Genomic DNA, 15,600 nt, shown 5'->3' on the forward strand with positions numbered 1-15,600 from the left:
AGGCAGCACTTAGAAACAAAGATCCATCATAAAATACAGAAAAGTATCTGCTCATCAATTCGAGAATATTTGATGACTCTGCAGAATTAATTTGACCAGAGACAGGTCACGATGACCGGGCCAAAGGTAATAGAAGCTGTAAAACAAGTAACCGTGCACCAAAAAATAAATTATACAAATTATAAACTTAGTAACATTGAAAATATTATAATATCATGACAAGCGTGCACCTTAATATTTGTTCATAGAAAATTATCTTTTTGGGTTGCAGAGTTAATGGTTGATGGAAGAGAAGATCGCTGGCCAAATCTGATAAGGACACAACAGCGTGCCAATGATAATCTGCCCAAGGGGTGTCGTATGCCAAAAGTTTTGCTATAAATACGGTGGACTCTTCTTGGTCAGACATTCACCATCATCATGAGGGGAATCATCCTAGCACTAGTGCTCGCACTAGCGGGTGAGTGATTGCCGCTGAAGCTTCTATCTATCTATCTATCTATCTATCTATCCTATATCTATCTATGCCACAGTGGCGTAGCTATCAGGGAAGCAGGGGAAGCGACTGCTTCGGGGCCCGAGCTCAGAAGGGGCCCCAGAGCAGTACTGAATGTTTTCATTAGATCTAGGGCTGCCCCTACTCACAACTGATGCCACTTACAGCAGCAGCGCCGGAGCTCCTCCCACTGAAGGTCCTTACTGCTCCTCCTCCTATGGCCGGTCTCAGGCTGGGATCCGCAGTACTGGCACACCACTTGCCAGTACTGCTTTCTATTGGCTGGCAGCTTACTATGACAACAGCTGCCAGCCAATAGCAGAACTTTATGGGATCAAGCCCCACCCACCAGTGTGAAGCTACTGGCTGCTCCAGCACACAAAGCTCTACAATGCCTGCCCCCCCCCATGTGTCTTGTTCTCTGACCCCCCATAGTAGATTACTGATTAACCCCTCCACTGCTGTCCCTGGATGGCACAGAGGGGTGATGGCACCTACTTCTCCAGGCTGCCTGTGAGGGCCAGACATCAGCTGTCTACAGGAAAGGTAAGTGTCTGTGTGTAGAAATAGGTGTATAACTACTTCTATGTTCATGTGTGTGTATATATATATATATATATATATATATATATTTATATATATATACACAGTATATATGTCCATATATGTGGTGAGTGCGTATGTGAGTCTGTCCATGTATGTTCTGAGCGTGTCCATATATAGGGTGAGTACGTGTATGAGAGCGTCCATGTATGTGGTGAGTGCGTGTGTGAGTGCGTCCATGTATGTGGTGAGTGCGTGTGTGAGCGCGTCCATGTATGTGGTGAGTGCGTGTGTGAGTGCGTCCATGTATGTGGTGAGTGCGTGTGTGAGTGAGTGCGTGTATGAGTGCGTCCATTAAGTTGGGGAGGGGCCCTGCACAAAAATTTGCTGTGGGGCCCAGTCAGTTCTAGCTACGCCCCTCATATGCCATATCTATCTATCTATCTATCTATCTATCTATCTATCTATCTATCTATCTATCTATCTATCTATCATATGATAGAGCGGAGTTTGTAATTCATGTATCTGTGGTTTTACACCTACCTGCATTATAATAAGAGCTACCACAGTGCACAGAATCTGTGAGTATAACTATTATAATGTATACATTACTGGTAGCATGCTAATAGTCTTATATATTTTTATTTATATTACTTACTTATATAAAGCTGACATATGCCGCAGACCTTTACAAACATTGTCATCACATATCTAATTAAAGAAATGTATTAATACTTACACTACACATACTTATATGTTGTTTTCTTGTAATAATATATGTTGAATTATATTTCATCTCTTTTTCCAGGTGCCAGGGCAGGCCCCGAAATGTATTTAGGTAAGACTAATGCTATAAATGTAATTATAATTTTGTGTTGCACATACAGTATACTGTAAGGAGAAACAACGCTATCTATCTAAAAAAAATTAAAAAATATTATTTTAAAAGAGCATGTATAATTACCCGTATTTTTCCCCCTTTAAGACGCACCGGCCCATGAGACGCACCTAGGTTTTTGAGAAGGAAAATAAGAAAAAAAAATTTTTTAACCAAAAGGTGTGCTTTTGGTGGGTTTTGAACTAATGGTGGTCTGTGCATGACACTATTATGGGGGATCTGTGGATGGCACTGGTATGGGGGGGATCTGTGGATGGCACTGTTATGGGGGATCTGTGGTTGGCACTGTTATCGGGGGGATCTGAGGGGGGCACTGTTATGGGGGGGATCTGGGGATGGCACTGTTATGGAGGGGGATCTGTGGATGGCACTGTTATGGGGGATCTGTGGTTGGCACTGTTATCGGGGGGATCTGAGGGGGGCACTGTTATGGGGGGGATCTGGGGATGGCACTGTTATGGAGGGGGATCTGTGGATGGCACTGTTATGGGGGGTGGATCTGTGGATGGCACTGCTATATATGTGTCACCCACAGATCCCCCACCCCATAACAGTGCCATCCACATATCCCCCACCCCATAATAGTGGCATCCACAGATGCCCTAATATACCATAGCTAAACCTGGGGGAGGGAGGAGGGACCGGTGTCATGCAAATGCGGCGGAGCCGGTGCGGTCACTGTACTCCGGCCTTGCCGCTCACTCACTGCTTTATTGACTAAATCTTTTATAATAATAACCTTAATTTAATTTAAGTTCCGATCCCCAGCCCAATCTGTACTACCGTACTTACTAAATGTCCTGTAGCAGGCAGAGCAGGGCGGCCGGCCGGCCAGAACTCACTGATGTCACGTGACGTGCCTGCGCCGCCTACTTCATTCATAAAGTAGGCGGCGCAGGCACGTCACGTGACATCAGTGAGTTACGGCCGCCCGCCCTGCTCTGCCTGCTACAGAACATTTAGTAAGTAGTACAGATGGGGCTGGGGATCGGAACTTAAATTAAGGTTATTAATATAAAAGGTTTAGTCAATAAAGCAGTGAGTGAGCGGCGGGGCCGGAGTACAGTGACCGCACCGGCACCGCCGCATTTGCATGCCACCGGCCCCTCCTCCCTCCCCCTCCAGCTGATACATCGCAGACTGCGATGTAAGATGGCAGCATTCGCCCCATAAGACGCAGGGGCATTTTTCCCCCACTTTTGGGGGGGGGGAGTGCGTCTTATGGGGCGAAAAATACGGTAAATAGAATGTCAAGCTGTAATAATAATTTCTCACTTTAATAACAATTATTTATAATAGTTATAACAATTATAACAGTATATATCTATAGTATTACACTCACACTCACAAATAATAATAATGAAAAGGTTAAAAGTACAAATTGCTTTCAGTAAAATGGTTGGTTTCAGCTTTTAAGCCACTTATTTCTCTGTGTCAATTTGTGTCAGTTTCTGTTCACTTGACTTTATGTTATCTTTTAGTTTTCTAGAATTTTAGTTAAAGTAGATAAAATTACTACTGGTCATAAGAGATGCACAAGTCATGGCTATACATGCTTTCTATACCAGATCCACTAACATAACTATCATCCTCATGAGAATATACATTCTAATCATATGGGCCACTTTAAAGGGGTTCTCTGGTTTACACCAATTTTCAAATAATTTGTTAGGTAAAATGTATATCTTGCCTGATGGTAATTCATGCCTTGTCATGTCTCAGATCCTACATTCAGCCAGAACAAAGACACTCTTTACGCCTATGAGGCTGTTATCTTGACCGGACTTCCTGGAAATGAATTTGCCAAAGCTGGAATTAATATTGACTGCAAGCTTCAGATCAGCCCCTATTCCCAGAGGACATATCTATTAAAGGTAAAAGACATATAAACTCTCAAACGTGGATTAATTATTTATTTTACTCATATAGTGCTGACATCAGACACAGCCTAAACAGTTGGTTCTACTAACCATATTCTTACTATCTATGGTTAACCTAATGGTTAGGCCAGTTACCTCCAACCTGTGGCTCCAGCTGGGTCACCAGTTCAAGACCATTGAGTGAGTCCTAGATGGTTGAATAATTAGAATTTAATGTTTTTCATCATTTTCGCTCCTATATTTAGGCCCAGTCTCTGACCATAAAAGAAATCAATGGTGCATGGCCTAAAGACCCGGATACTCGCTCCTCTAAGTTGACCCAGGCTATTGCCGAGCAGCTCACCAAACCCATCAAGTTTGAGTACCACAATGGAAGAATCGGAAATGTTTATGCTTCTAACGATGTTTCCAAAACCGTGGTCAACTTGTTTAAAGGAATACTCAGCTTGTTCAATGTCAACATCAAGAAGTCCCAGAATGTGTACGACGTGCAAGAGGTTAGTGTTGATGTTTTAGGATGTTCCACTGCACCAAATTTTCTGTAAGTATTTACTACAAATTTATTTTCCATTTCCATAGAGAAGCATTGGCGGTGTTTGCCACACAAAATATGTGATCCAAGAAGACAAGAGAGGAGATCAACTGAGTGTTGTGAAGTCCATTGATTTCAATAACTGTGAAGACAAAGTAGCCAAGTATATTGGAATGGAGTTCTTGGAACACTGTGCAACATGCAACAGGGTACATGCCTTATTGCTTTCCATCGGGCTTTAAAAAATACCCCTCTTTTCGCATACTAATTGTCTTTTTCTTTATGCTATTCCATGTAGATTCACAAGAATATACGTAATGCTGCAACTTTCACCTACAAGATGAAGAACAGGGAGCACAATACTATTATCACTGACATCACCTCTGAGCAGGTCATCCTCTATGCTCCATTCCTGGAACATAACAGTGGTGCCGTAATGGAAGCCAAGTAAGTCAGGCTTTTTTTCCAACTCAATGAAAGCTCATTAATTACATTAGGAAATCAGAATATATTATGGATTTGCTTCATATTTTTCATTTTGTTTTTTATATGTTAGGCAAATTCTTACCTTTACTGGAACCAAGAGCAGCCAAAGGAATACCCCTCAACTTGAACTCCAGGATCACGGAAATCTCCAATATAAATTTGATGATGAGCTTTACATAATGCCATTTGTTCTCACACAGACCAAGAGCATTGAAGCACAGGTACGAAAGGTGTACGCAAGTATACACCAGTCTACATATACAGGAAAACAGCCTCCATTCTTCCATATTAGCCAAACTTACAAAAAAAATTAGAACTATTTTATATATATTATATTTTATCAGTAAAACCCTCTCCATTGTTCTTTTCTCCCACCAGATCGTAGAAACTCTTCAGCATTTAGTACAGAACATCCAACAGAAAATGCCTAAGGATGCATCTGATAAGTTCATGAAGCTGGTGCAGCTTTTGCGTCATGCCACCCACGGCATCTTGCAGACCATTTGGAAGCAGTTTGCTGAAAAGTCAAGATACAGGTTGGTGTTTTCTTATTCTAGAGTCAGCAATGGAAGATACGTATCAAAACTAATAGGGTCATTTATCAAACTGGTGTAAATTAGAACTGGCTTAGTTGCCCATAGATCAGATTCAACCTTTCATTTTCCAAAGGAGCTGCGAAAACGAAAGGTGGAATCTGATTGACTACTATGGGAAACTAAGCCAGTTCTACTTTACACCAGTTTGAAAAATGACCCCATAAGACTTAATGGTGGCCACTACACTTTCTGTCATACTGGAGAACTTGAGCTATCAATAAGCTTCACAGCATTGCATCATATCTTCATCATATCTTGTTTTTGCCCCAGATCCTGGATCCTCCAAGCCCTTCCTATGACCAGAACAGCAGACAGCCTGAAGATAATCTACCAAATTATTCACAACGGAGACATGACAAATGCAGAAGCCTTCAGAATGCTTCCCATCGCATTGCACTATACCAGAGGCAGCCAGCAGGCATTGCAGATTGCTCAAGTATGTGTTCACCTTGATTCCTAAAAGTATATCCCTATTGTAATACTCGTTCTGCTACCAGCTATGATCGTTTAACAAATTACTGTACCTGTATCAGTAAAACAGGAATCTCCTTTTTTTGCTGTAGGATATAATCAGAGACTCCAAAGTTGATAAAAACCCAGCATTGTTCAAAGTCGCCATGCTTGGATATGGTTCAATGGTGAAGAAATACTGTGACCGTCTCAGTACTTGCCCTGAATCAGTTCTGGATGTGAGTAACTTCTACAAGTCATGAAATTGACAAGGCATTTGGTGGTGTGTTTTTTCCGAAGAAGGCAGACAAGCCACGGCTTACCTAATGGAGGTGTGCAAACAAAAGAACTAGAACCATCAATGACAGGAGAGGAAAATATTGTGTTTTTATAAATCTATGTTTTGTTTTGCAGTTTTTGTTGGTTGTATCCTGAAATGTTGTGCTCTTTTGTAGCCTATCAATGATTTGGCAGCTGAAGCCCTGAGCAAGGCCCATGAGGAAGACATGACTCTGGCACTCAAAGCCATGGGTAATGCTGCCCAGTCTGAATGCATTAAACGGATACAGAAATTCTTGCCAGGATTTTCTTCCGGTGCTCATCAACTTCCAGTCAGGGTTCAGGTTGACGCTGTCATGGCTTTGAGGAATATCGCTAAGAAGGACACCCGTAGAGTAAGCTAACCTTTCCAGATCTCTTACTGGATCGTTATTTTTGTCTTTGATAATAACATAATTGGCATGTACATTCTAGGTTCAAGAGACTTTAATGAATGTCTACATGAACCCTGATATCCGGACTGAAGCGAGAATGGTTTCTTCTTTGGCCTTATTAGAGACAAAACCCAGCCTTGCTATGGTTGCCAATATTGCCAATGTGGCCGTTAGAGAGAGCAAGTATAACCTTCAGCTTGCCAGTTATGTCTACTCTCGACTCAAAGCTTTGGCCAAAAGCAGCATACCTCAACTGGAGCCAGTGTAAGTAACATGACAGTTGGATACTGACAGGTGTTTTATAATTTAAACTGGCAAAGAGTATGACAGAACTTATTTAAGTTGAGTTATAAAATAGCTGCCCCACTCCATGAGGTCCTAGTCCATGAACCCAGTGTCTTGCCTATTCTCTTTCAGGGCTGCTGCTTCCAGTGTTGCTCTGAAACTGTTCAACCCAAGCATTGATAGTCTGGGATATGGCCACAGCAAGGTCATCCGTATGGACTCCTACAATTGTGAGTCTATAGTAGGTCTCTTATGATGCATTTGTTTGCGGGCTGTCACTTTATTATACTAAAATATGACTTTACATTGTAGACCCTTTAATGAGTGGAGCCGCCGCCGAGGTCAACATCATGAATAGTGCCAACACCATGTTCCCAGTGTTCATTTTGGCCAAAGTTAGAGCCCAAGTAGCTGATGCCGTGAGCGACGTTATAGAGGTAAGAGGAATCAATATAACTAATATAATAAAGACTGATATAAATGATAAATATGACAATATAGCATAATAGCACTGTACCACTGGGAAAACACTTCAGTCCACTCATGGAGGTAAAGATCATCCATGTCGTTATCCTTCATAGGTTGGTATCAGAGGAGAAGGACTCGAACAGATATTGAGAAAGCAAGACATCCAGTTCCGCGATTTCCCAATGAGGAAGAAGATCAACCAGATCATGAAATTGGTGAGTGCTTTTCTTCCTCTGTCCTTCTTACTGTCCGGTTGCCATTGCCTGTAATGGATGTTGTAACTTTATATTCCTTCGCAGCTTAAAGGATTCAAATCTCAGCCATCTCAGACTCCACTTATGTCTGCATATGTAAAAGTCTCTGGCCAGGAACTTTCCTTCACTGAAATGAACAAAGACACCATTCAAACTTTCACCCAGGTAAGAATAACCTACAAGTTTTCACAACACGTGAATGTCATATGGTCCTTATGTCTATGGTAGCTTATTATTGGCTTGAATTATTTCAGGCACTAAATGAGCCAGCAGACAGACATGCTGCAGTCAAGAGATCCGTTAACCAGCTTCTGAATGGAGTGGCTGGACAATACGCCTGGGCAATTATGGCATCTGAATCTCGTCGTATCACCCCAACTACTGTTGGTTTGCCAATGGAGATCAGTGTGTACTCTGCCGTTGTAGCCAATGCCCCCGTGAACAGTATGTAAACGTGAATGAATACTTCATTTTGTCCAATCTCGTATGAGTAGCGAATTGACAAGATTATTTATTTACCACAGTTGATGTGAAGATGAACCCAGCTTACACACCAGACTTCAGTATTGCTCAGTTGCTGGAATCTCAGTTACAGATCAACGCAGATGTCAACCCAAGGTGAGATCCAACTTGAATAAGGGTAAAAAAGAAGTGGGCTGGCGCAATGTGCAATGTGATAATGTGTCATGTCTTCTCACAGCTTGTTAATTCATGGTGTATCAACTGTGGGAATCAACACCCCCTTAATCCAGAGTGGAATTGAATTTCATGCCAAGGCACATGCAAACATCCCTGGAAAATTCATGGCCCGCATAGATATGAAAGAAAGAAACATTAAGTTTGAAGCACAACCCTGTCAACAGGAGAATGACTTACTTCGCATAAGGTATGTTTTAATGGTTGATATTTCATGAGAGATAACTTACTGAACTCATTGCACCCATTGGCCACAAAATCTTAAGTCTAAAATAAAAAGATTGTTGGTTCCACGAAGGTGACAAAAAAAGTTATGAAGAATTCCTCCAACTTTTCTTTCAATTTTGTGCAGAGCAGAGACATATGCTGTCTCAAGAAATGTTGAGGATTTGGATGCTGTTAAGATGACACCACTTGTGCCAAAAGCAGCCAGCCAAAGTATCCTCCAGAAACACTTTGAGTCCAAAGGCAGAGCTTCAGCTGAAGGAGCCAGTATGATGGTAACGGCTAAGAATTTCTACATTTCTGAAGAAGTAGAATCATATCTCCAAATCTGTTATCAATCCTTTATTTCTTCTTTTTACCAGGAGGCCTCCTCAGAAATCAGATCCAAGAAATATGTGGGTCTTGCAAATGTACATCGTTCCCATTACACCCAGGTGTTCAAACCCTGCATGAAAATCGCACATATTCCCATCCAAGTTTGTTTTAACATGAACTCTCGCAGTGCTGCAGCACGCAAAGACTCAATCTTCTATAGAGCGGTGGGAAATCATGATATCAGGGTCACAATGAAACCAGGTTAGCAGTTTCTTGGTACAGCACTGTGTGGGTTTTTGTAGTTTGTGTTCCTTTGGTTCCAGGTTGTTTGATGCCTGGTCTCTGTATGTATACAGCTCACACTGATGCCGCAATTGAAAAGATCCAAGTTGAGGTAACAGCCGGACCCAGGGCGGCCTCGAAGATAATTGCCCTGGTTGAGGTAGAGGAGAATGAAGGTGAAAAACTTGAGGAATCTGAGATCCAAAAGAGACTGAAGGCCATCCTTGGCATTGAGGACATTGCAGTAGGTGTTGATTAACTCATGTTATGCTGGGTTCCATGAATATGAGTATATTGTTGTTTGGCCAACTTGCACTCTTTTTTTTTCCCCTTAGGCCAGGAATGAAAGTCTGGCTCAACGCAACAAAAAGCAAAAAACTAAAAAACTGCGTAAAACAATAGCTGCAGATGGTACAGAGACTGATTTGGCCCGTGCATTATCATCCTCTAGCTCTTCATCTTCTTCCTCTTCTTCCTCTTCATCTTCGTCATCATCTGCACCTGGTCAAAGAGCTAAAAGCAGACAACATGGTCAGAAACAGCAAAGCTCTAGCAGTCAGTCAAGCAGCAGCAGTAGTAGAAGCAGCAGCAGAAACAGGAGTCAGAAACAAGCACAATGGGATGCAGCAGCTCAAACAAACAGAGGCCATAATAAGAGAAGCAGCTCTGGCAGCAGCAGCAGCAGTTCCAGCAGTAGCAGCAGCAGCAGCAGTTCCAGCAGTGGCAGCAGTTCCAGCAGTCCCAGCAGTAGCAGTAGCAGCAGAGGCAGCAGACAAGGAAGACATAATAGGCCAAGCAGCAGTAGTAGCAGCAGCAGCAGTAGCAGCAGCAGCAGTAGCAGCAGCAGCAGCAGTAGCTCTCTGAGGAACAGCAAAAATAGGCAACAGCAACGTGAACAAGCAAAACAACATCAACATGGAGACAGGCGCAGAAGCAGCAGCAGCAGTAGTAGCAGCAGCAGCAGCAGTAGCAGCAGCAGCCAATCCTCTAGAAACGGGGTATGTTATATATATATGTGTGGATAAATAGAATGTGGCCCCATGTTATATATCTGCCCATTAATGCCCATGTGCTATTTTCATTTACAGAGACACAGAGAATTTTATAACCTTCGCTTTAGACCAGTACAGACACAAAGAGTAAGTTTCCACTTTTCGCAAGCCCTTTGCCACATATGTGGATTTCCTCCATAAGAGACCGTTTTCCTGTGTGCAATTTGTATAAGGGATGATAGAATCATAATCAATAATTACATTTACTGTGATATCCTAACATGAACCATTATCTTTCTAGCATGGCAGCAAACAACAGTACTCCTCTTCATCTTCAAGCTCCTCATCTTCAAGCAGCAGCAGTGCTCCCAGGCATACTCGCCAGGTAGATCTTGTTGGCGTACATGCTAAACCTAAACTCTGTCATCATTTATGGAACCTCATTTAAAAGGTTATTTTCTGCCTTTAGGGCAAATTTATGGGTGACAACAAACCCCCGGCATTGGTCGCCACCGTGCGCGCGGTCAGAAATGACAAAACCCGTCAAGGATACCAGATGATCATCTACGCAGACTATTATGTCTCCAGACCTCATTTCCAGGCCTACATTGTAGATTTCACTAAGACGAGCAGGTGGAGAGCTTGTCTCAATGCTGAAGTTGTGAGCTCTCATGAAGCCACGGTGAGCCAATGTCTATGTTGTAAAAACTTTAAAAATATGAATGACTTTTATGTCTTTTCTGTTGAACATGTAAATATTTTAACCAATTTAGGCCAGCATCAAGTGGGGACAGAACTGTCAGGATTACAAGATTGCAACCAAAGCTCAAACTGGACACCTGGGTAACCAACCTGCAGTAAAGGTGACGGTTCAATGGCCAAAAGTACCATCCAAACTGAAGTCTGCTGCCTCATAGTAAGTTGTTATTAGCACCATTGTGAAATGTATTATGTGGGCATAGATGACAAGGTTGGGAAAAAAACATAAGTTCCTTCAAGTCCAAAACATATTCCTACTGGGTTGATCCACAGAAAGGCAAATACCCATATGAGATGGTGTCCAATTGGCCCATATATACTTCCTGACTGCAAATATGGCCATCTGAATTAATCCTTGAATCAGCATCTCATCTCCAGAAATCTAGTGACTGTAACTTGTGATATTATTACTTTGAAGAAAGGTATCCATGCCCCTCTCGAACCTGCTCAATGAATAAGCCATCTCTACCTCCTCTGATAGAGAATTCCATAGTCTCACTGCTCAAAAGATCTTCATCTATGTTGATGACGAAACATTCTTTCCTCTAGACATAGAGGATGCCATCTTGTTATTGTTAGTGGCCTAGGTCTCATAGGGGTGAAAGCCCCAATCAAAACTCTAAAGTCTCTATAGATTGTCTTGTGACAAATTATGTATTAACGAGTCATTATTTGTGTTAGTGTTTCAGAATTTGTACCAGGAGCTGCATACATGTTGGGATTCTCTGAGAAATACAAAAAGAATGATCAACGACAAGCAAAACTAATCATGTCCCTAAGTTCTCCAAGAACCATTGACATTGCTCTCCAGCTCCCAAAGGTAAATGGGAATATTTCCTCATATTGCATTGAATTCTATTTAGCAAGGCCATCATAATAATTGTTATATATGTGTAAATTCCCTTGCCATAGTTGACACTATTCGACAGAGCTCTCAGAATACCTGTTCCAATCCCAGTTCGTCACGTTTCTCAAAGTGAAATTCAACAAGCTCCAACCTGGAACATATTCGCCGAAGCTCCTCAAATGTTCCTGGAGTCTTTGCAAGGTTTGATAATGCACAGATAATTTCTATTAAAAGAAACAGAATTTCCTTATGATCTACAATTTTTACACGGCAATTAAACTTTTTACAGGTGAATGTAAGGTTTCTGAAAACCGCCTTACAACCTTTAATGGTATTGACCTTGCTTATGACATGCCTGAAAACTGCTATCACATTCTGGCCCATGATTGCACCGATGAGATGAAATTCATGGTGATGGTGAAGAAATCCAAACACGACCCAAAAAACAAAGACATTAACATTAAAGTTGGCCAATAGTGAGTATGAAAGCTTCAAAATTAGAAACTCAAAATGTAAAACTTTTACATTTGGTAAATCCAAAATGTGGACTTCTCCGCTCTCCATCGAAAGAAGAAAATGTAATATCTGATACAATGTTGAATGTGGTTATCTTACATAAATTACAGTATGTGTATGACTAATATTAGTGAAAGAATAATCTTGATGTTATTCTCATATAGTGACATTTCCATGTCCTACAAGTCTGGATCACCGGAGATGACCCTCAATGGAGTTGTCTTGTCGGAAAGCCAACTTCCATACAAATCATTTGCCGGTAGGCGTCTATACATTAAAAATACATTGATAGGATATCTGCAGTAGTAAGTATATTAACAATACAATGTGCTGTTTTTATCTTTTAGAACCAGTAGTGGAGATTCTGAAGACAGAAAATGGTTTGTCCGTCTTGGCACCAGAATATGGCATTGAGAAGATCAACTATGATGGACTGAATGTTCAGGTACTTCTAGTGTGGCTGTATTTAGGGTTGAGAATTTGAGGTCTACCATGATTGTTCTAGTGCACAATATGGATATCCATTCGTAAAAAATATTAGACAACGATCCATCTCGGGTATATATGGAGATGGCCCTTTTGGTTTAAAGACCTACCATGAAGGTTCAAAAGGATCTGAAATGATTCTAGATTAGAATAGATTACAATTTCAAATTCATATAAGTAAGTAATTAACTCAACTCTCTGTTTTGTCAGGTGATCCCAGCTGTCTGGATGAAGGGCAAGATCTGCGGTGCATGTGGTCGCAATGATGGTGAGTCACTACAAGAGTTCCATAGGCCCGATGGTTCAGTAGCCAAGGATGAAATGAGCCATGTTCACTCGTGGATTCTTCCTGCCCAGACTTGTGCTGAAGGTAAGTGAAGAAGCTATGTTACATTCCCATAAATATCCCAAATTGTGCGTCAGCATAGATCTAGAACATAATCATATTTGATCTCTACGCTAGGTTGCAATGTTCAACAGTCACTTGTGAAACTTGAGAAGGAAATTGATGGTGAAAAATCCAAGTGTTATTCAGTTCACCCCGTTTTAAGATGCTCCAAAGGATGTTCCCCAGTTAAGACAGCTGAAGTAACTACTGGTTTCCATTGTCTGCCTTCTGGTAAGTGTCTCTCTTACTGCTTGCAAAGTATTTCAATACTCCACAGTCAAGCAGCGATGATGTAACTCACGTGGTTAAGTTGACAGCCATTTTCACCTTGGTCTATGAATTTCTCTGTAGGAGCAACTCTTAACCTGGATGAAGGACAAGTAAGCCTGGACAAATCTGAAGACTTCACCGAACTTGTTGAAGCGCACACATCATGTTCATGTGAAAACTTAACCTGCTCATCTTAATCCAGTGTCCCAACAGCACTTTTTCTCTGGAAGATATGTTAATTCCCTGTATAATCTGTGTACCCCACAGAGAGATATGATTTTCACTTCAGGGTAACCCCAAAAAATAATCTAGACTTTGTAATGTATTTCATTCCCAATAAAAGTTTGCATTCAAAAATAATTCACTTGTGGTTCTATTTTATCTTAATGATTTGAACGATAGGTGGTCAGTCATCATACGTATTCATACATACGATAAATGATCCAAAGCTATAATGAACAACAGTTTATGCAATGCACTATACAAAGCTGAAGAACATAGGTTCAAGGCTTTGGAGGAGGGAGTAAGGTCATGTTCGGTGGGTGTGGGGTGCCATTGTGAGCAAGTAATAGTTAAAGGGGTTGCCAAGGTTCAGAGCTGAACCTGGACATAGCCCCTTCTTCACCCACTCAACCCCTCTGAGATGAGCATCAGAGCATTTAATGCTCCGATGCTTTCTCTTGCCCTGCGCTGGATCACGCAGGGCAAGGGGCTTTTTTGTTTATATTTTACACTGCTAGGCGGAGGCTTCTGCCTATCAGTGTTCCCGGTGACGTCACCCGCACTAATGGGCAGGCTTTATTATTATTATTATTATTATTTATTGTTAAAGCGCCATTCATTCCATGGCATTGTACATATGATAAGGGGTATACATACATAATACAGACAACTGCACTGAACATGAACAAGACGAGTTACATACTGGTACAGAAGGAGAGAGGGCCCTGCCCGTGAGGCCTTACAATCTACAAATAGACCTGTCCTAGTTGTTTTACAGGCTAGGGCAGTGCTTAAGCCCGCCCATTAGTGCTGGTGACATCACAGGGCTCACTGCTAGGCGGAAGCCTCTGCCTAGCTTACCCATGGAGAGCGTGGTACATCACCGGATCTCCAGAAAAAGCCCTTGTCTTGCATAATTCAGTGCAGGGCAAGGGATAGCATCAGAGCATGAAATGCTCCGATGCTCATGTCAGAGCAGCTGAGTGGGGGAAGAAGGGGATATGCTCTGAACCTGGACAACCCCTTTAATAATAAAGTTTTAATATTATTGGGGATACTTACTATTTAGACAGTATACTCACTCTGTATGGTGGAAGAGTGTGGGAGCAGTAGTCAGCAGTTCCAGGACAGAGCAAGCTGATGACTGGGCCAAACAACCACGTCTTGAACTATACAGATCAGCATACACAGATATGTATGTATTACTTTCCATCGCATGTTACTGCTTCTGATAAGATTAGCACTCTCCTCCCATCATATCATACCTCCATACTTTTGGAAAAAACTTCAGGGAGACATTGTGGGAGGTGTGCATTGGACATACCAGTCTAAGTGCCTCCATAACAGTGCATACAAAGTGCCCCTAAAACAGAATCTGCCACAGTACATCCATAAGTGAACCAGGAACAGTAATCCTGCAAATGTCACAATGCCATAGTGCTCCTTTAACAGTCCCTATACTAGTGCCAGCCATAATGCCCCCATATCTAAACTGGCATAGCATAGTATATTTGTACTACTAATACGCCAGTGAAGCAAACTGGACATTAAGTGGTCCTGCTATTGTAGTGTCCCACTCCTGTGTGTATGGTCCACTCCAAATTGTTGTGTAATATAATGTTATTCTATACTATTTCTTTGTCTATGCTGCTAAATCCATATTTCAGGCTGGTAACCTGCACTACATACTTTTCACCATACTTAATACAATACTTACCATATTTTTCGCCTTATAAGATGCACCTGCCCATAAGACGCACCTAGGTTTTTGAGGAGGAAAATAAAAATATATATATTTTGAACCAAAAGGAGTGCTTTGGGTGAATTTTGAACTAATGGTGGTCTGTGGATGACACTATTATGGGGGATCTGTTGATGACACTATTATGGGGGATCTGTGGATGACACTATTATGGGGATCTGTGGATGACACTGTTATGGGGATCTGTGGATGGCACTGTTATGGGTGGATCTGTGGATGGCACTGTTATGGGGGGCTCT

At 41.7% G+C, this 15,600-nt stretch overlaps 1 protein-coding gene across 1 annotated transcript; it reads left to right on the forward strand.

Moving 5' to 3' along the window:
* The first annotated feature begins 336 nt into the window (after positions 1-336).
* On the forward strand, positions 337-13,737 carry LOC120979278 (vitellogenin-A2-like). The gene is made up of 35 exons (XM_040407932.1): positions 337-460; positions 1,848-1,877; positions 3,660-3,811; positions 4,063-4,314; positions 4,397-4,558; positions 4,648-4,796; positions 4,906-5,056; positions 5,214-5,371; positions 5,702-5,867; positions 5,995-6,120; positions 6,337-6,555; positions 6,635-6,858; positions 7,012-7,109; positions 7,192-7,316; positions 7,461-7,562; positions 7,647-7,766; positions 7,856-8,045; positions 8,126-8,219; positions 8,302-8,487; positions 8,650-8,797; positions 8,885-9,098; positions 9,194-9,363; positions 9,455-10,117; positions 10,208-10,258; positions 10,413-10,496; positions 10,581-10,793; positions 10,885-11,027; positions 11,552-11,690; positions 11,783-11,918; positions 12,007-12,193; positions 12,398-12,492; positions 12,581-12,678; positions 12,930-13,089; positions 13,183-13,338; positions 13,459-13,737. The coding sequence occupies exons 1-35, from the start codon at positions 421-423 to the stop codon at positions 13,572-13,574; spliced, it is 5,517 nt and encodes a 1,838-aa protein (XP_040263866.1). The 5' UTR covers positions 337-420; the 3' UTR covers positions 13,575-13,737.
* Positions 13,738-15,600: the final 1,863 nt, after the last annotated feature.

This window comes from Bufo bufo, chromosome 9 (genome assembly GCF_905171765.1).
Source record: "Bufo bufo chromosome 9, aBufBuf1.1, whole genome shotgun sequence".
In the NCBI taxonomy this organism is placed as follows: domain Eukaryota; kingdom Metazoa; phylum Chordata; class Amphibia; order Anura; family Bufonidae; genus Bufo; species Bufo bufo.